We start from the raw sequence: 22098 nt of genomic DNA on the forward strand, positions 1-22098 counted from the left end.
GAACGGTTAAGCATAATAATAATAAACCAAATGTGGTAAAATATTAACAATGTCAAAGCTACTGTTCTTTCAGTAAACTTCTCCATTATGTTTCAATGTTTTGCTTTTTGTTTTTAATTTTTTTCTTAGTTGTAGATGGATATAATATCCTTATTTTTATGTGATGCTGAGGATTGAACCCAGTGCCTCACATGTGCTAGGCATAGGCAAGCGCTCTACCGCTGAGCAACAACCCCAGCCCCTTGTTTTTTTTTTTTGTTGTTGTTGTTTGTTTTTTTTAAGAAGGTAGGGGGAAAAAAAAAAAAAACAGAATTACCACAGGAATGCAGATGACTACCACACAACCCAAGAGCTGATCCAGCTATAGCAAAATTCTACTTTATTCACCAAGGACATCCTTCCTGGCTCCCTAGAAGGAGCCCTGCTTAGTCATCTTTGCATCCTCTGGAACTGCTTAGTAAATGACTACTCTCCCAGTTCAGAGAAACTGGCTCCTGGTTCACAGTTTTTAACTCACGTAGGCAAAAGGGAACGCTACTGGCGAGCCATTACTGGGAAAGCAAAGTCATTAAGATGGAATTCAGAAAAGATCTACAGGAAGAATACTTCTAAGGGGCTCAAAGAAATGAATACCTTCAGGGAGCTAAAAGTATGATCCTGAAAGTTAAGGCAACCTGGGCTCACTGCTGCCCTCAGCCTGCTGTGTCTGCCTGGACAGTTCATTCACCCACTCCATTCTTCCTGGACTAGCTATGTAACAGGAACTGTTCAAGCTTCAAACTTTCCTAGGCTATGGTCTTCTGTATGTAAACAGGAGTAATGGCCACATGTCCTTCAGAAAGTAAGAATTAATGAGGACAGAGTGCACATGTGGGCACTGAGTCCTGTCAGTCAACCACAAAGAAAACATACATACATATGACTGCTTCATAGAGGGCATTCTGTTCTTGACAGCACCAACAGAACTCTCAAGAAAAACCTGTACTGGGGCTGGGGTTGTACCTCAGTGGCAGAGCACTTGCCTAGCACATGTGAGGCACTGGGTTGGATCCTTAGCACCAGATAAAAATAAGCAAATAAAATAAAGGCATTCTGTCCATCTACAACTACCAAAAAATAAATAAATAAATAAATAAAAATTTAAAAAAAAGAAAAACTTGTACTGTTCTGGTTGAAGATGGTACATTGTACATAAGTATCTCATTTTTGCTCCCTCCTGAAACCCCACTAAAACTACAAAACTGAATTTAAAAAAAAAAAAAAAAAAAAACCAACCCTTGCTGGCACAGAGGTACACACTTGTAATCCCAGCAACTCAGGAGGCCAAGGCAAAAGGATCACAAGTTTGAGGCCAGCCTCAGCAACTTGGCAAATTTCCCTTCTCTCTTCATGAGGTTGGCAACTGCTCCTTCCATACCCTGACAAGTGTGTGTTTTTTTCTTATTTCTTGTATTCTGGCCTGGGAAATATCAGATCCAACAGACAACGCACGCACCACACTGAATATTAAATTTATATGCTAAATGGAGGCAGTCTCAGTCTCTGTCTGCTCAGGAGACTGGCAGCCAGATCCTCTCCCTCCATCCAGCCAAGGAAATGCTTCCCTGGAGAATGTGAAAAGCTTAAGAAACATGGTATAAAAATACTGGTAACAGGGCTCCCTCTAACCTGTGACCCAGTCAAATCAGATCACTACAGTGAAACACACAGCTGAAAAGCCTCATCTACTCCCTCAGTAGTCCCCTATTTTTATTCATATACAGAGTCAAGAATTACTATGCACCTAAGGAAACTTTTAATATGTGAGACAGGCAGAGGAAAAAAAGCAGCTTGGGAGTCAGGGGCTATCACAGGCCTGTAATCCCAGCTACTCAGGAGCCTGAGGTAGGAGGATGGCAAATTCAAGACCAACCTGGGTAACTTAGAGACCCTGTCTCAAAATAAAAATAAATAAATGAAATTCTAGCAGCTTTGGAGGCTGAAGCAGGAGGATACAAGTTCAAAGCCAGTCTCAGCAACTCAGGAAGGCCCCAAGCAACTTAGTAAGACTCTGTCTCAAAATAAAAAATAAAAAGGGCTAGGGATGTGGCTCAGTGGTTAAGTGCCCCAGATACCAATCCCTGGTACCAAAAATAAATAGATAGATAGATAGATAGATAGATAGATAGGACTAGGGATGTAGCTCAATGATAAAGAGCCCCTGGGATCAATATCATCCCCAGTAATAATTTAAAAAAAAAAAAAAAGCAACTTGGAACACATCATGCAGGAAGAGAAAACTTAAATCACTCTAACCTCGGGGGGGAAAAAAAAATCAGAACATTATCCTAAGAATCATTGAGACTGAAAAAAATAACCTTTGGAATTTCAAAACAAGACAGTGGAAACTTTTTTAAAAATCCAAATAGAAGGATAGAAAATAAGAGGTAAAATACAGCAGTAAGTAGAGGAAAAAAAAAAAAAAAAAGAAAACAAGTTTAGAAATTAGGAGATCATTACAAAGAGTTATATATAAGTGACAAAGTGTTTCCAAACAGAAAAAAGGGAAAAAATAATCAACAAAATATTTCAAGAATGTTTCCCAAGAAGAGGTGGACTTATATTTCCAATATTTTCATGGTCCACTGAATACCATGTCTAATGGATGAAAAGAGACCTACGCATTATTTTAAATTTCAAAACACAGACACCAAAATGTGGATCCTATGCAGTAAAAAGAGGAAAAACAAAAACCAAAATGAGTCACAAAGGATTAAGGAATAATAATGACTTGGAATTCTCAACAGCAACCTAAAAGCAATATTACAACCAAGCAATAACTTCAAAACTCTAAAGGAAAATAACTTCCACCAAAAATCCTTATGCCAGTCAAAATATCAATCAAATATGAGGATAGATCAAAACATATTCAGCCATGCGAAGGTGCCAAAATAAATAACTCTTCTTGTCAAGATGCTAGTGGAATTTGAGCTCCACTAGAGATAATAAATCAATAAAATAAATAAATAAATAAAATTTTAAAATATAGGACATAGGAAAGACCTAACACAAGAGGGCTAAAGAGAATCCAGCTGTGCCTCAGAGTCAGAAGATAACTAGGTCAGATTGAAGGAGTTTAATGTCCTGGCTGCTCTGGCAGTTTTTAACCTGAGGACTGAATGCCCCTGAACATGGCCCAGATTACTATCTGTACTGGGCAGGGTTGGCTTGATCTTGAGCACATGCTATGCAGTTCTTCCTCTCTGGCAGCCCGCAACCTGCACCAGCAGTGGCCACTGCTGCAGGTAGACCAAGGTGAGCTACAAAACAAATGCAGAGCAGACTACTCCCTCTGTTGTCCTTCCAATACCTGGTTCACACTAGAGCCCTCCAGATACTCTGATGGGTGTGAACTGTTTCCCAGGACTCCCTCATATTTCCACCCCCAACTTCCTCAGAAAGTGCCCTTATATCCAGGAAGCTAAAGCCATTCTGTTCAGCTCATTCTTTTCTTTCATCTAAGAATAACAGTACTATTCCCTCCTTATACAGTCAAGTTTGAATTTATGATTATAAAACAAAAATTTAACCCCCAATTTAGGGAGCTCTACCATTTTCTAATAAGCTTGATTGGACTTCATTTGTACTCTGGGAGATGAAACTTCGTTATCACGGTTATTTGAAGAACAATCCACTATTAATAAATCACTTTAACCTCCCTGAAGAAATTAATCAGGTATTATCAATTTATGGCCTGGTAGAGAAAATTGATCCCAAAATATTGTTGCCCTGTAGAACATTAACCTGTTATATCTAATGGAGCAATTTTATGGGCATTCCTTTCTCAAGGGACTAAGTATTTATTCCTTTAATCCTCTTAAAATCAGCTCTTGAACTCTTAGTAACAGCCAAATTAAACTTTGAAACATGCCATAATATGAAAGTTTTTAACATTACTCATTCAAAACTAAATATACTATTTAGGATACAAGGATGTGTGCATGTGCATTTTATGTTTGTGCATACAAAATGTGCATATGAATAAATATATGCTTGCGCATTTACATATATGTACATATATATGTAAAGTTTATATTAAAACACAAGAAAGATTAACATAAAAATCAGGGTAGAGGTAGGTAGTAGATACAATGGTGATCAGTGCAAAAGTGTTTTTGTAATTATATATATGTTCTATATACATTTTAGTACTTGAAATACATTTTCCACTAAACAAATGTATTTTTTAAAAGAACAAATACTTCTGTTATTGTTGGCAAGTCAAGAGAATTGCCATAGGATGCATTTACACAAAATGTCAGTTCATATTTTCCCTCCCTGAAAGACCCCTCTCTTCACTCCCGTCAAGCTGATCAAATGAAGTAATATAACCTTACTGTCACACCTATCAGTGGTAACAAGGTTAATAAATTTGCCATTATTTAACACAGTACTCAAAATTTTTTCAGACGCAGTCTCTAAATATAAAAGAACACAAATTCTAAGAAATGCATTTAACTCACATACACTTAGCAAGTGCCTTTAAATTATAAAACCTTGAAAGTTATTAAAAGGTTCCTTCAGAAATAAAATCATACCAAACAGTACAATAATCAGTTTACATTACCCACTTGAAACTTATCCCACAATGCCAGAAGGATTTTTCACACAAGGCTTCTAATGGCTAAAACACAAAAACAACCAAAACATCCATGAATTAGAGACCAAAATTTTTTTTAAAAATTAGGGTATATCTAAACAGTGATATATTATGCAGCATTTAAAAAATAAGGTAGGTGGAATTGGGGGTTATGAAGGGTGAATTCTTATTTTATATACTTCTATGCTGTTTGAAATTTTTATTTATACTTAAATATTAAGTAAGTTAATATGTATGTAATGTTTAAATTGTTTTACATCTCAACATCAATGTTATTTTAAAAAGAAATAAGGATAAAATAAAGCAAATTCTTTAATTGGACCCCAGAAGAGACTGGCAGTTAAGGCTGCTACAATTCTAGATGGTATAAGAGGAATGGAGAGGTGGGGAGGGTGTGTCTCTCGAAGTGGAAAAACACATCCTCACGCTGCTCTAATTAAACCTGCTTTTCCTGTGCATCAATGTTCAATATAACTTTTGGTTTTCATTTTAAGATCAAGAAGTCTCTCAACCCTATGGTCAGCTGAAATGATCAATGTCTGAAACTCACTCAGGTTTGAAAGATAAGACAAATAAGGAATCGAAGATGATGAAAAAGGATGACAAGCCGGACAGTAAAAGTCTCTGGAACTGTCCAGAAAAGGGATTTCCAGTACAAGTAGAGTTAAGAGTTTGAGAGAAGAGGTAGGACTCCCCGAAAGGGGTTTGTGTTTTGAGATAGAGAATGCTGATACAGTCGGAGACTTGAATTTCCGCGCTCCCCCTCCCAGCAGGGAAAAAGCCAGCGCTGTCCATCTCACTGCTTTGGAGCAATCTATCACAAAAGGTGAAATCTTCACCTTTCAGGTTTAAATACCTTCCAGTGGTTACCTCGGCAGCCAACTTACTGGTTAAAAACCAAATGGCCTTACCCACGACTACCACTGCCACAGTGACAATGCTCTGCTGCCACCTCTCCAAAAGGACACAACACTTATGATTAATTCCCGAAGGACTTTTGATCCTCTTGCATTTCTCCTCTCCTTCTCCGCACTTGCCTGGCGTACTGATGGAGTCAGGAAAGGGCTCCAAACACGGACGGATTCCTAGCAACGGTTCAGAGCAGACCGGAGGGGAAAGAAGGGCTTGAGTCGCCCCCGGACATTCGTCCTGCCGTGGAGGGCTCGCGGTCGCGGCCGCGGCCCTAGATGGTTCTTCCCCGGCCCATCCCCTGAGAAGCTGGAAGGCAGGAGGTGGACCCCTTTCCGATTCTCTCTAGAAAGGCGACCGGTCGGTGAGATTACGCGGCGGAGAGGCCTGCCCCGGCGACAGGGCCACGGTCAGCTGGAGAGGACGCTGACGGGACAAGAGGGGGCGACCAAGGCCCCGCCCCGCAGGCTCGCGGGCGCTCCGCTGGCCCGACTCAGCCTGCCGCGGGCTCCGGGAACACTGGGCCGGGCGGCGCCACGGCATCTCGCAGGCCGGGCCACGGGGGAACCTCCCCACGCCCGGGCAGCAGGCGTGAGTGAGCTCCCTCACACCCCTCCAGACGCCCGAGACCTGCCAACCGCACTCACCCAGCTTCCTCCGACCACCACGCCGACCCCAGGCACGCGCGCGGGCTAGAAGAGGTTGCGCCGCCGCAGCAAAGCCGGCGTCCTCCCGCTCCACCTCAGCCCCGGGAGCCGGGAGCTTGCGGCGGGCGGGAGGGGTAGGCGCCGGTGGGGCGGAGCGAGGCGCCGTGCGCACCGCAGTGACCAATCAGCGCGCAGCAAGTGGACTGTCGGGGGCGGAGCAAGATCCGAGAGGCGGAGCAGGACGCTAGGGGGCGGAGAAAGGGCGTTGGTGGGGCGCGGCGGGGCGCCGTGCGCACCAGGGACCAATCGGCGTGCAGTAAGTGGCCGGCTTGGGGCGGGATGGGGGGTCTCTGAGAGGCCGGGCAGGACTCCTGCCAGCCGGGTGGAAACGTTACTCCTACGAGGGACTCAGATAGCCGTGGTCCAGGCCGAGTGCCTTACCGTTTGTGGAAGTGTAGACCAAAGTGCATAGCATCTGTGAGATCACAGAGGAGCCCGAGTCTACAGGGCAAGGTCTTCTTTTGCACATTGGCCCTCGAGCTCTGTCCTCGAGGTGCCCAGAGTAGGGCACGTGCTCCAAAAGGGTTCTCAGAAACTGAAGGGTTTTAGCGATGCCCTTTTCTAATCCCCGCCATTCAAAACTGGAGACCTAAACCTGGCGCGGTGGTGCACACCTGGAATACCCCCAGCGACTCGAAGGTTGAAGAGGGAGAATCACAAGTTCTGCAATTTAGTGAGACCCTGTCTCAAAATAAATAAAAAGAACAGGGGATGTAGCTCAGTGGTAAAGCACGTGTGGGATAATCACCAGAAACAAACAAAACAAAACATAACACCCCAGCCCTTGGAAGGTGAAGTTACCTGTCCAAGGATACTCAACTAATACTGGTTACCAGCGCAATACAACTAGTCTTCTGATAGCACGCCAGTCTGACAATTTTTTTTAATTGTTTTTGTTTCCTTGTGCAGGGAATCCGTCTGCTACCTTAGCACTTTCTGACAGTTCTTTTTCTATCCACCCACCAGGTTTTTAGCTTTCTTGTAAGTCAAATCTTTTTCTAGTTGTCTTCTTTAAAGGCACTACCTCTTAAATTTTCAGCATAACTTGAACATCCTTTGGAAGTCCTGTCTAAATTTTTTACAGAATATAAAATGTCATTTACTTTTTTGGGGACGAGACACTGTCAAAGTTCAGGTTTTACCATTGGAAATCTAAAATTTAGATGGGAATTTTGCTTAGGCATAATGAAGTAAAATATTTTGTCATGTGTTTATCACAAAATATCATCCTGGGTCGTGTAACTACTACAGATCTTACATATGTGCTAGGATCTAGGTGCTCAATAGATATTTGTCAAAAAAATTCCTTTTGCATCCCAATGATCAGAAGAGAGGACAAAGAAAGGATAAACCCCTTTTTAAGAATCTGTCCCAAATGCTATATGTGACATTTCTGCTTTCATTCTGCTGGTCAAAATTAGTCACTTAACTAACTACACTGCTATGATGTGGTTTCCATACTGGATATTGGGGGATACAACTAGAAGTTTCTACCATAGTCATAAATGTCATTGCTTTTTACAGTATTATTTCAATATTCTCCATGATTTTTAAAAACTTTGTTGCAGAAAAATATCTGTAAGAAAATGTTTATCTCCGTATATGAAGAAAGATGCCACCGTTTACCTTCTGTTAGGATGCACGTACTTTGAGTTGCTTTTCTAGAAATTAGTGGGGACTTGCTCCCCTCATTCAGTAAAACTCTATTATACAAAGATAATTAAACATGGATTTAGTTATGCTTTTTAAAAGGTGGGCATTTGAAAGATTGGAATTAAGTCGCTGATGTCAGCATTTTAATATCAGGTGTATTTATTTTTTAATTTATTTTGGTACTTGATATTGAACCTAAGAGTCCTTAACCACTGAGCCACATCCCCAGCCCTTTTTATTTTATTTTATTTTATTTTATTTATTTATTTATTTATTGTGGTGCTGATGATTGAACCCAGGGCCTTGTGCTTGCAAGGCAAGTCCTCTGCCAATTGAGCTATCTCCCCAGCCCTTTATTTTTTATTTTGACATGGGGTCTTACTAAATTGCTTAGGTCCTCCCTAAGTTGCTGAGGCTGGCTCTGAATTTACAATCCTCCTGCCTTAATCTCCCAAACTGCCAGGATTACAGGCATGTGCCACCACACCCAGCTTTACGATCAGTTTTAAATGTACTATATCTTTAGTAAAATTGCAAATCAGCCCGAAAGGAAAATCCAAAAGAAAACAAAATTACGTGTATCCCAGTACAATTGGAATTCTGCCACCAAGCTACCTATACGTATGCTTTATTAAGTTCCTATTACTTAAGGACCTTGAAAGGTTCTCCTACATTCTGGAGACTGTTACTTCAGGATCTTTTTCAGCATTGGGCAAGGACCAGTTTTTGTTTTTATACTGGGGATTAAATTCAAGGCAAGAACATTTTATCTACATTCCCTCCACCCCATTCCTTTCTTTTTTTCTGTTTTTGAGACAGGGTCTTGCTTAGTTTCTTGGCTGGAACTTGCAATCCTCCTGCCTCAGTCTCCCAGGTCACTGAAATTACAGTCAAGTTCACTGCACCTGGCTAGGACCTGTTCTAAAAGACCTACTTCACCTAAAATCGAACAAATACAATCCAGTCAGGTAGAAACCTTCTAAGAAAAAGGAACTATGCAAACTATCCTTCACACAGGCCCCATGGGTTCTAGTTTTTTCTTACTTTCTCAGAAACTTACTTCACGAACTTACTCTGATAGTGGAATTCACTTCCCATCTTTCGAGAGTACAAGCCCGACTGTAACACACAAACTAACTGAGAACACTAAAGCATGTTGTGTAAACATGTACTACTTCCCAGAATATTGTCTCTCTTCCTCAGTAAATTTTTGGAATGGTGTAAAAAAAAGATCTCTTGGGAGCAAGTCTTATGCATCTGTAAGCTTGTGATATTCTGATAAGGGTGTACATAACTGTGTAAACACTACTAAAATTTTAAAAATAGGATAGTTCTAGTATGCAGCCTTTTGTCTTTCATCTAGAATAATGTTTGGAAAATCTCTCTGTTGTGACACATATCAATAGTCTGTTCCTTCTTATTGCTGAGTATTATTCTATTGTATGAACATGTCCTAATTGAGTTACCCATTCACTGAATGACGGACATTTAAGTTGTTTTCAGTTTGGGCTATTCTGAATAAAGCTGCTATGAATATTGATACACAAGTTGTTATGTGGACAGGTTTCATTTCTAGTAGATGAATACAGAAGAGTAGATTGGCTGGCCCATATGATAGATATGTATCCCGCTTTCAAAACACTGTCAGACTCTTTTCCAAAAGTGGTTTTATCAGTTAGCATTCCTACCGGAGTGATAACAGTTCTAATTTCCAACTACTTTACAGGGTAGTCTTTTTAATATTTAATATTCTAATAGGAGTATAGTAATATATCTTTGCGATTTTGGATTTTGTAATCAACAAAGATACTGAATATCTTTTATGTGTTTATTTGCTTTCTCTATATCTTTTAAAGTCTCTGTTGAAATCTTTTCCCCATTTTGTTAGTGAATTTTCAGAGTTCTTTATATATGAGGATATAAGTTCTTTATCAAGTATGTGATTTGTTACTATTTTCTCCTGATGTGTGCTTTTCTTTTCATTATCTAAGGACAGATTTTTTTTTTTTTTTTTTTTTTGCATATGAATATCCAAAGGCTCTGACACCATTTGTCAAGAAGACCATTCTTTCCCAGGTGAACGACCTTGACACCTTGGTCAAAAAATCATTTGAGGGCTGGGGATATAGCTCAGTTGGTAGAGTGCTCGCCTCACAAGCACAAGGCCCTGGGTTCATATCCCCAGAACCGCAAAAAAAAAAAAAAAGAAAGAAAAAGAAAAATCATTTGAGGGCTGGGTTTGTGGCTCCGTGGTAGAGCGCTTGCCTGGCATATGTGAGGCCCTGGGTTCAATCCTCAGCACCACATATAAATAAATAAATAAAGGTCCATTGACAACTAAAAAAAATTTTTTTAATCAATTGACCCTGTATGTTTGGATCTATAAACTTAATTTCCTGATTCTATTTATTGATATGTTTTTCTTTAAAGCAAACATCACATCATCTTAATTAGTGTATTTTAAACTAAAAACAGTCATTATATGTTCTCAAAAATTAATGAGATCACTGAGTTTCATGTATGTCTACTGTATTCATTTTCTATTACTGTTTAGCAAATTATTCCAAAACTTAGAAACTTAAAACATCAAATGTCTATTTATTATCTTACACACTTTCTAAGGGAAAGCAGTCAAGAAGCAGCTTAAATGGGTTATCCTGGCTCAGTGTTTCTGAGAAATTTATGTCAAGCAGTCAGCTGGGGCTACATTCAGATGAAGTCTTGACTGGGGCTGGACTCTGATTCCAATAAATCTCATTCACGTGACTGTTGGCAGAAGGCCTCAGTTCTTTGCCATATGTACCTTTCTCCAGACATGGCAATTGGCTTCACAGAGAGAGAGAGAGAGAGAGATTTCCATTTCAGAAATGACATGCCATCATTTCTGCTATATTCTATTGGTCACACAGACCAACATTGATACAATAGGAGGGGGTGTTATACATTAAAATAAATGAATATCAGAAGGTAAGGATCATTGAGATTCTTCTTGGAGCCTGGCTACCACACCTACTAATTTAGTAATATTTGATACTAAATTAATTAAAAGAGGTCTCAAATTTCCTCTGGTGTGTATTTCCATTGAAATACACTACAAATTCACTTCAATAAGTACATGATACTGGCAATTCAACTACCATAAGCTGTGGCACCATCAGAAATGTTTTTCTGGGGCTGGGATTGTGGTTCAGTAGTGGAACGCTTACCTAGCATGTGTGAGGCCCAGGGTTCAATCCTCAGCACCACATATAAATAAATAAATAAATGTCCATTGACAACTAAAAAAATATTTAAATAAAAAAAGAAATGTTTTTTCTGAAATTGAGTACAACTCCTGGTAAAATTCCCAAGAAAATGAAGGACAATTGTCTCACAAATTTTCACAATATATTTGTGAATGTATTAGTGTTTTTAAAATCATGCAAATATGATGTATTTAGGTGTAAAATATAATTCCATTCTAGGTTCAGATCATTACAAGCAGGTTTTTCTGCATGAATGTTCAGTGGGACATTTGAAAGTCAGGTACAACGTGGAACAATTCCTCATTGTGGTTGACTGCCTTGCATTTGGCAAAACATTCCTGGCTTCACCTCCCAGATACCAGAGATATCTGGGAGGATGTGATTTTCAAAATATTTAGCAACCAGGATGGCACGGACTTACCAGACAATCAGAATGGATGCCAGTCAATGGACCGTACTGGCACCAATCAGTTAAATAGAAGGTCTGGTGGTAGCATTCCTTCAATCTTGTGTCAACTAAGGATTCCCAAAAATGTCTTCTGGGAGATAGTAACACCTCTACTGAGAAACACTGATTTACCAATCAGGACCCCACTCTGCAACCAGTGTTTCATGTTCATATCTCTAAGAAATACAAAAATCTTGAAAACTTGATTCTCTCAATTTCAGATGAGAACATATGAAACTCAGGAAGGTCATATAGCAAAGAGTGGTAAAACCTGTATCTGAATTAAAATCTCTCTAGTTTCAAAGCTCATTCAACTCTAGCACATCACAATGCCTCAGCTCATCAGTATTATTGTGGACGGTCAGGGAGGGAGTCAGGGACCTCATGCAAAATCAAGGACAACAATGATAACCCAACTAGAAAACACACTGGACCTAAGGTGTCCCCCAAAACCACAGGGAATGGAATTCTTGAATTTTCAACTCCAGAGTCTGTGACTCATGTGCTCTGCTCCTGTCTCCTGCTGTGCTGCCAACAGTTTAGGGTAGCATGTGAATAAGGATAGGGGTCTGAAATCTGACCAAATCCAGATGCCCTCAGTTCCAATTCCCTCTCTGCCAGTTTCTAGCTGTGTGACCTAACATGTCAATCTATCTGTGCCTCAGTCTCATATCTTAAAAAAAAAAAAAATTAATATGAGAGAACTTACTTATGGTTTAGATTTGAGGTATGCCCCAAAAGCTCATGTGTGAGACAATGCAAAAATGTTCAGGGGTGAAATTATTAATTATGAAAGTTGTAACCTAATCAGTGAACTAACACTGATATGGATCAACTGGATGGTAACTGTAGGCAGGTAGGGTGTGGTTGGAAGAGGTAGGTCACTAGGGGCGTGCCTTTGGGGGTCATCTTTTGTCCCGGTGAGTAATGTTCTCTCTCTGCTTCCTGGTTGCCATTTCAGGAACTGCTTTCCTCCACCATGTCCTTCCACCATCATGTTCTGCTTCACCTAAGACCCAGAGCTATGGAGTTGGCTGACCATGGACTGAACCTCTGAAACTGCGAAACATTTCATACTCTACATTTTTTTTGCCAGGTCTTTTGTTCACAGCAACAAAAAACCTGACTAAGACACTATGTCATAGGGTGGTTGTGGGGATTAAATTAGTGAATGCAGGAAAGCAGACACCAAGTGTGAGCTAATTCCACCTGCTCTGAACCTCAGAGCTTCTGTCTCCTTAGTAACCATGACTCACCCCCAACTCATGGTTATTGCCATTATGCCATATCTCATTCCAGACTCATGATAACCTTAGCCTGTGAGTCCCCTCTCTATGCCTATAGTCTCCGTGTAAACTTGCACTGCTATTTATTTCTTTTGCTTCCTATTGGTGAGTTCTAATTTCCGTGAAAGGTTACAACACAACCATACAGTATTAACAAATAATGACATAGAGCTAAATTTGATAATTAGGAAGTATCTTGAAGATATGTTAATAAACAGATGAAGAAAAAAGGTGGAGAATGGTATCTGCAGTGTGTTTACATTTTTGCATGTGTTTTCAAGAGAGAGAAAAAGAAACACTGTGTGCATATAAGTTATACATATTAAGTTTTGGAAGGATATTGTGGTAGCAGGATAATGATCCCAAATATGCCCTTGTCCTAATCCCCAGACTATAAATTGCTGGAGGCAAAGGGAAAGTAAGGTTGAAAATGGAATTAAGATTGATAATCAGTTGACCTTAAAATAGACCAATTATGTCGGTTTTCCTGGGTGTGCACAATATAATCCCGAGGGTTCTTAAAAGTAGAAGGAGGAGGACTGAAGATGTGGCTCAGTGGTAGAGTGCTTGCCTAGCATGTGTGAGGCACTGGGTTCGATCCTCAGCACTGCATATAAATAAGTGAATAAAATGAAGGTCCATCAACACCCAAAAAAATATCTAAAAAAGAATGGAAGAAGGAGGCAGGAGAGAGAGTGATGTGACATGGGAAAGACTTACAGGCTTTGAAGTTGAGAAACAAGGCCACAGACCAAGGATGCAGGCAGCCTCCAGAAGCTGGAAAAGGCAAGAAAACTGATCCTTCCATAGGAAGAATCAAAAGTAGCATGGCCCTCCAAACACCTTGATTTTAGCCCAGTAAGATTCACTTAAGGCAGGAGGTGGGATGTCCATCTTTGCCACCCTTGGACATTGGTGCTCCAGGTCCTCATGGTTTTGAACTCTGGGACTTACACCACTACTCTCCCTGGTTCTCCAGCTGGCAGATGGGACTTTGCAGCCTCCACAATCTAGTCACAAGATTCATCCTGATTCAGGAGACAATTCTCAGACAGAACCTCATTCATTCAGGTACAAGAACAGGAAGACAAGGGTCCATTGATGCGAAATACAAATCATCTCGAGACAGTGAGGCACCAAGCCTGCAGAATCATCACTATCCACCGTGAGGATGAACCCCACAAACACTGAAGCTCCCATCACAAAGCTTATAAATATAATCAGTATAGCCCCCCCGCCCCCCAAAAGCAGTTCAATCACAGTAAGAGAGGCCTTGGACAGAGTTCTAAAAATGTTATGAACCACAGAGTTTTACTCCCCTCAGCCAGGTACCAGACATGAAGATCCTCCTCCCAGTGATCTTGTTGGATGGCTTGAGAAGTTTATCAAGAAATGAGGACACATTTACAAAGAATGCGCTGCAGAGTCACAGTCATCCCACAAGGCCAATAGCCAGCAAGGGTGTTCCCCCTTGTATTGCCTAATTACTTGATAAGGAGGAAAGTTGAGACTTTAATACTTCTAAATTGGAAGTGGTTATGCACAAAAGGTCATTGGTTACCTAGGCTTAAAGGTTTTCACTCAGTTTAGAGTATGCGAATTTTATTTATTTTTGGCACCAGGAACTGAACCCAGGGGTGCTTAACCCACTGAGTCACAACCTCAGCCATTTTTTGTATTTTATTTAGAGACAGGGCCTCACTGAGTTGCTTAGGACCTTGTTAAGTTGATGAGGTTGGTTCCACGATCCTCCTGCCTCAGCCTCCTGAGCCACTGGGATAATAGGCGTGTGCCATTGCGGCCAGTCAAGTGATTGAAACCAACTACCACTCCTCCAATGCCTGCCATAACTCTGCCCATACTGCAGACCCTGCATGCCACAGCTTTCTTTCTTGGAAAGGAAAGAGTGAAGGGAACCCTTGGTCAACTGGGTGAGATGGAAGCCTTGATTGCTACCACAGTCCACAACTGGATCACCTGGGAAGGACCAACTCGTTCCTCTACGATGCAGGCAAGGACTTGCTGTGCTCTACAACAGCACTGCCATCTTGGAGAGTTGTCATACAGCCCTGGCCTTCCAGGTCAAGGTCAAGAGCATCAAATGCAACATTTTCAAGAATATGGACAGGAACCATTATTGAAAGTGGTGCCAGGCTATTATTGATGTGGCTTGGCAACACAGATGACAAGACACCTTGAACATGTGAGCAAATTTGTGTACACCATCAACAAACTGACAGCAGCTGAGACAGGGTAGCACCTGTGAGTGCAATCCCACTGGGAAGAGCTTTCCTGAAAACTAACTTCTGATCCAGAGTATGATGATTCTGTGTGCTGACATGACCAACCCATGCCACCCCTTGGGCCTGTGCATCGAGTGGGTTAGGAGGATCTCCGAGGAAGATCTTGCATGGATTGATGTAGTGGGTGATGTCAATCTTTGACCAGAACACCTGCAGTGTCCCGAAGTCCTAAATCTCTTCATCGACTACTTCATAATAGACATGTTCATGCATGGTATGCCTTTGCACATCTGCTGGTCCTCACACAGCACTTGGTGGGTAACTATAAGCACTGGAAGATAGTAGATGACTGTTATGGTTTGGATGTGAGGTATCCCCCACAAAGCTCATGTGTGAGACAATGCAAGAAGGTCAGAGGAGAAATGATTGGCCTGTACGTGTCTTAACCCAATCAGTGAATTTAACTGAATGGTAACTGCAGTGGTGGGTGTGGCTGGAGGTGGGAACTGAGGGTGTGGCTTTGGGGGTATATTTTTTATATCTGGTGAGTGGAGTCTCTCTCTGCTTCCTGGTCATCATATGAGCTGCATCCCTCTGCCACACTCTTCGGTCATGATGTCCTGCCTCATCTCAAGCCCTGATGAATGGAGCCTGCTGTCTATGGATTGAGACCTCTGAAACCGTGAGCTCCTAAATAAACTTTTCCTCCTAAAATCATTACGGTCAAGTCCTTTAGTCACAGCAGCGAAAAAAGCTGACTAAAACAATATTCTAAAGTGCAAAAGTATAAGGCCTTGTCTGACAGCTAAAGCCAAACCAGAGAAGGGGACCTCTTGATCTCCAAAGGGCACTGTGAAGCACCGTAATGTAAATGAGGTGCTCTTTTGCAATGACAATGACAGGTATAGGGTGACTGAGCAAATGTTTAATATTTGATCTTGAATCATGCAAATCCCAAAATTTCTTTTTCTAAAAAAGTTATGTTCCATGAAAAAAATATCTACATATTCTTTTGAATGATCACTTAATGACAGAACAAACACTTGGCAAACTCCTCAGCTGTGCCATCATCCTGTGAAGCCTTGTCACACCGCGAAGCTGATTCATCGTAACTGGCCAGACACAAGAAGCAAAGACTGTGGCACCTGTGAACCCATCCCCTGGATGGTGACCAAGCAGCTTAGCTAGTGTTCAGCTCATGTCTTACCATAAAAGTCACCATCACCAACAGCTTGACTATTTTCCTCAAGAAAAGGATTCTTAAGAAGCTTATCTGAACAGACGTATCTAAGGAAAAAGTTATATAATGGAGCAAAACAACTAGGAGCGAATGATTGACACACTAGTTAGCTTCACAGCTTCCAGGTCTCGGTGGTTCTCCTGGCTACACAATGACATGCAAGTCGGAACGCAGCCTTGGCCAGGTGAGTGCCCCGTCTTGACACGGTCAGCAGCCTCCATAGCTGTCTTTCCTGTGAAAGGGCTTCATCTTAAGAGAAAGCCATTGTGATGAGGGAGGGAGTGGCATTGTACTTGGGGAGGGGGATTCATGAACTTCGCTTACTTCTGGCTCACAGGGACAGCCATAAGGCACTATACTGAGTATTATAAAAAGATCATTACATCCGAGAGGTTTTGAACAAGCTTTTCTCTTTTTTTAAAAAAATATTTTTTTAGATGTCCCTGGATCTTTATTTTTTTTAATTTATAGGTGGTACTGAGAATTGAACCCAGTGCCTCACACAAACTAACACTGAGCCACAACCCCAGCTCCCAAGCCTTTCTTTTTAAAGAAAAAAATTTATATATGTTCGCTGTTTAAATTTTTTATTTAAATAGCCAGGCATGATGGCACATGCCTATAATCCCAGAAACTTGGAGGACTGAGGCAGGAGGATCACAAATTGATAGTCAGACTTAGCAACTTAACCCCTAAGCAACTTGGCAAGACCTTGTCTCAAAATAAAAAACATAAAAATAAAAATAAGGGCTGGGGATATAGCTCAGTTGGTAGAGTACCTGCCTTGCAAGCACAAGGCCCTGAGTTCAATCCCCAGCACTGCAAAGTAAATAAATAAGTAAGTAAGTAAGTAAGTAAATAAATAAATAAATGAAATTTTAAAAGGGCTAGGGATGTGACTCAGTGTTAAGTGCCTCCTGGGTTCAATCCTCAGTACCCCTCCCAAAAAATTATTAAGACAATCTAAAATTTTTAAAAATTCACTTAGGTTTTCTGAACTGTAAGATAATAAATGTGTGTTGTTTAAGCCACTAAGCTAATAGTGATTTGCAGCAGCAATAGAAAACTAATACAGCTATTACATGAAATTATTGATAGCAGTTGGACCTGGGAAGTGGACTCCATAGGTCTGGATTGGGGAAATCTAGAATACAAGGGGAATTGATTTAGTCATGTCTACCTTATACATCAATATATATACATATATATGTATATAATACACACACACACACACACATATGTATGTGTGTACATTTTCATAATTTTTTTCCAAATAAAGAATCTGATTTATTAGCTTATCCTGTGCCATGTAACACTTCACCAGCCAGTTGGATACATCTGTAGGACTGTGGGCAGGTGGGTACCTAAAGTGACACACTAAGAACAGATCTCTTAGGACCCCAAAGCATAAACAGACACTCTTCCTTCTGTGCCAACACCCTGACACTCATGAGCAACTAATTCCAGAAAGCCACAGAATTGTGACTTTGCAAGGCCACTTTTTCCTGGGCAGAGTTGGGGAGGAGAAGGAAGGGAGAGCAGGTAGACTTTTCCCACAGACAGGGGGCGACATGATATGTAATGGGAAACAGTGGAAATTGAAATCTTAATTTCTTGCCTTTTGTCACCTGCTGAGTTTTAGTGTGAAAATTTTTGTGTATGTAATTAAAGACCATGTTTTCTCTATTCCTTTGACAAGATGTACATTTCCGTTTTTTTTTTTTTTTTTCTCCCCAGTGCTGGGGATTGAACCACTGAGCTATAATCCCAGCCTCTGCATTTGCCGCTTTTATCTGGCTTTTCTCCACTTTGTGTATTCTCGTTTACACAAGGCCACTACTCAGTTTCTTGAGAGTAACAAGAATTGCTCAAAGAATGACTTTGGGTAGGCATGGTGGCACATACCTGTAATCCCAGAGGCTTGGGAGGCTGAGGCAGGAGAATGGCAAGTTCAAAGCCAGACTCAGCAACTTAGCGAGGCCCTGAGCAACTCAGCAAGATCCTGTCTCTAAATAAAATATTTTAAAAAGTCTGGGGATGTGGCTTAGTGGCTAAGCATCCCTGGGTTCAATCCCTGGTACAAAAAAAAAAAAAAAAGAATGATTCAGTAGCCAGATGCCTTGCCTGGGAACACTGACAGTTTGTTTTTTCCAAAAATTTGTACATAATAATCAACTTTTGCTATAGATGTATAAAAACCTAAGTTTAAATTATTTAAACATTGACGGTTGTTTTATGTTCGATGTGACTTTAAACAGTTTTCTAATATTTTTATGCTTCCAAAGACCTTTCTTATCAACCTACCAAATTGGGGGCATTTAGTTTTTTCTCTTTTTAAAACAACTTTGTACACACTATAAATATTTGTGCATTTAAAATGCACAATTCTGTGGTTTTAATATGTTTGTGGAGTTGTATAACATCACCACAATCAATTTTAGAACATTTTTCTACCCCCTCCCTCAAAAACCCACGTATCTATTAACAGTCTCCATTTCCTCCCAAACCCTGTAAGCCCTAAGCAACCACTAATTTACTTTCTAGCTCTATAATAACCTATTCTAGACTTTTCATATAAATGGAATTGGGGCCGGGGGGAGTGGGTAATGGGGATTGATCTCAGGGGAGTGCTTCAGCTCTGAGCTACAGCCCCAGTACTTAATTTTTTTTTTTCTTTTGAGACAGGGCCTTGCTAAGTTGCCTTGAAACTTGTGATTCTCCTGCCTCAACCCCCTGAGTCACTGGAACTGTAGGTGTGTGCTACTGTGCCCAACCAATTCTGTTTCCTTTTAAAGCCTTCTAGTAACTTTGTCATGAAGGCATGACAGAGCAATGTCAGCCAATTCAAAAAATTCACTGAAACTGTCAAGATCAGCTTTGAAATCAAGGCTTCTCCAAGAAAAAACTATGGAACATTTTTCTCAATAAATCTTCAATAAAAATAAGAACTTCCATTTATTATTATATTAGCACAAGAGCACATATAATTTAACATTTAGACTCAAGTGTTCATTATCCATCAGAAACTGTGCTGGATTCTTTACATATACTGTCTCTTTAACCCTCACAATACTGACCATTATTCCTACCATGAGAAATCTGTGTCAGTGAAGTTCAGTAATTTGTCCAAAAGCACATGCCTATAGAGTGGCAGAGCTGAGATTTTGGCCAGAGCTCCTGTGTTTCATGTGCCACAATCTAGTTACGACTCCTGTCTTATCTGCATCACAGTGCTGAGTCACAAAAGGCAGTCCTCACTGTAACAGAAAGGGTGCTCACAACCACACTGAAGAACCAGCCAGGTGAGAAAAACCACCTGCGATAGCCACCACACTCTTGAAGCTGTGAACTTGGCTGCCATTGCCACCAGAACTGAGGTCTTTTCTGTGCCAGGAATTCTACCTGGCAGCCACTGCTTTCCTGCACCAGTGAAGTGGAACCACAAAGAACCAGTGTGTTACCTGCCACCTCTCATTCTGAACTTGTGTCTTCTGAGGTCAAGGTCTATTGGCAGAGTCTAGGTCAATAACCCATTTCTGCGCATACTTAAGAAAATTAGGGATTGTATCTCCTGCTAAGTTCAACTTCACAGGTCTGGCCTCCTGTTGAAAGGAACCAAGCAGATCAATGATGCATGTCACCATAAATATGGGCCTTTTGAAAGATGACAGTACCCAAAAGTAGAACAGCTGTTCACATCATCATTTCAGCAAAGTTCAGAGCATCTTAAGGCTCAATTTTAGGCAAATCATGGTATAAACTGTGTGCTATGGTTTGGCTATGGTTTTAGTGTATTCCCCCAAATTTCATGTGTTGGCATTTTAGTTCCCAAGGTGGCACTATTGGGAGGTGGTGTGGAACCTTGAAGAGGTAGGGACTAGTGGGAGGTCCTTAGGTTAATTGGGGGTGTGCTCTAGAGAGACTAATGCATTTCTCAATTTCTCATGTGACTTTCGCTAGTTCTGGCAAGAGGGTTGTTATGAAAGTCTGAGCCTGGCCCCACCCAGAATCTCTCTGACTTCCTGTTTCCAGATAAAAATCTCTCCCTTACACAGGGGCTCCTGCCATGATAAGATGCAAACCAAGAGGGTCCTCACACCAAATCTGAGCCAATGCAAGGACCATGACCTTGAACTTCCAAAACTGGGAGCTAAATAAACCTCTTATTTATAGTCAACCCTCCTCAGGTATTAAATTGTAGTAATATCAAATGGATTGATATGCTGTGACTGAATGGAAGAGTTAAAAGAACAAGGTCCCTGCGTGTGACTGAATGGAAGAGTTGAAAGGACAAGGATCTTGCACTGGGCTCATCTACACGGGACAAAGATCCATCTATAAACTACAGAGCAGATTTGCCACCAGACCAAGTGCTTCTTGCTAGAAGGTCTTCAAGGGCACAGATGTCTTCTTTACCTTTCTATACCAGGTAGGACCCCTCCACCCAGCAGGGGGTAGGTCCCTCTTGGAACAAATGTTAAGATTACTGGGTTATATTTGGATGTATCTGTCCTGCAATGGACAAGCTAAGTCTCTCTCAAGGGAGGAGGGATGGCATACATGTTAATCATGCAGGGAAGATGTGGATTCTCCCACAGGAAGCCAGAACTTTGAAGTTGGTTTTGGCAGGAAAGAATATCCCTGTGTCCCCTGACCCTACTCTCTGGGGTCTAGATTTGGGAAGTGGAGGCATGGTCAGGGCACTTCATGGCTTTCCTGTGAGATGGGCTCTGCTGCTCCACAGCAGATTGGGAACTGGCCTCGGAGGCAAACTGGAGAGGTCAGGGATAAGGATGTCCCATTCTAGAACTGTCTTCCCTTCCTTTATGTCATCCTGAACCCTGAGGAAAGTGGTACTTAAAGGCTCCAATCCAGTCCTAGCCAGGCAGGGGGAATTATGACTCTTGTGGGTCTTGTCTTAGGCCAGAGTTGTAAAAGGCACAGTGTCCCTTGCCTGGAACCAAGGTGGTAGTACTGAGGCTGAGGGGTCCATTTGCCCCCACCCCTCAGTTATAGATTTTCTGAGATTTCAGATAGGGAAATGATGGATTCTCTTTCACAACTTCAATAAGTGTGTGTTGAATGAACACAAGGGAGGGAGGGGGGTGCTTACAGGAAGAGGCAAATCAGCATGAGTCTTGCCTAGGCCAGTGCAGGACACTGCAATGTCTCAAAAGGTGCCTGAGGCCCAGCGAAGAGGACCCAGGTAGTGTCGCACAGAGGCAAGGGTAAGGGACCTGGGAGGACAGTCCCTAAGAACAGAGCTAGGTCGTGGCGGAAATGACGAGGAATAGAGAGGAACACAACTGTCCTCTCCAGGGATTTCCACTTTACTCCCGACATACCAGCAAAGCTTCTGAAGCCAAGATTCACGTGAACAGAACAGGAGCAGAAATCACCCAGAAAACAGAAGCTGCAGTAATTTGAGACTCTAGCCTTGGCTTCCTGGGTCAGAGCCCTGGTCTTAGCATGTGAAGAATGAGTTGCAGAGACACGAGCCACGGAAAGGCTAAGAACCCCACAGAATTGGATATGTGCCTATTAATAAGTTCAGGAAGCTCAACAAATGACCAATAAACAGAAAAGCTGACAGTGAAAAGGCAAAAAACTAATAGGAAAAGATCAGGGCTGTACTGTAAGTGTCCGATTCCAATTTGACAGATAAACTGGCTCAGATCTTTTTGGGGGGCCTGAAATTTGGTTACTTAAATAAATGAGGCATTTTTTT

At 41.4% G+C, this 22098-nt stretch overlaps 1 protein-coding gene and 1 pseudogene across 1 annotated transcript in view; one reads left to right on the forward strand and one right to left on the reverse strand.

The window, feature by feature from the left end:
• The window catches only part of Tmem50b (transmembrane protein 50B), a 22295-nt gene extending 21559 nt beyond the window's left edge, over nucleotides 1-736 (reverse strand). The window contains exon 1 of the mRNA XM_047565536.1: nucleotides 675-736. Coding sequence (XP_047421492.1) covers nucleotides 675-736 — 62 coding nt within the window. The remainder of the gene's footprint in view (nucleotides 1-674) is intronic.
• A 10823-nt stretch (nucleotides 737-11559) lies between these two features.
• Nucleotides 11560-19695, forward strand: LOC124993762 (high affinity cAMP-specific and IBMX-insensitive 3',5'-cyclic phosphodiesterase 8B-like; annotated as a pseudogene).
• Nucleotides 19696-22098: the final 2403 nt, after the last annotated feature.

Source organism: Sciurus carolinensis, chromosome 9 (genome assembly GCF_902686445.1).
Source record: "Sciurus carolinensis chromosome 9, mSciCar1.2, whole genome shotgun sequence".
NCBI classification, from domain to species: domain Eukaryota; kingdom Metazoa; phylum Chordata; class Mammalia; order Rodentia; family Sciuridae; genus Sciurus; species Sciurus carolinensis.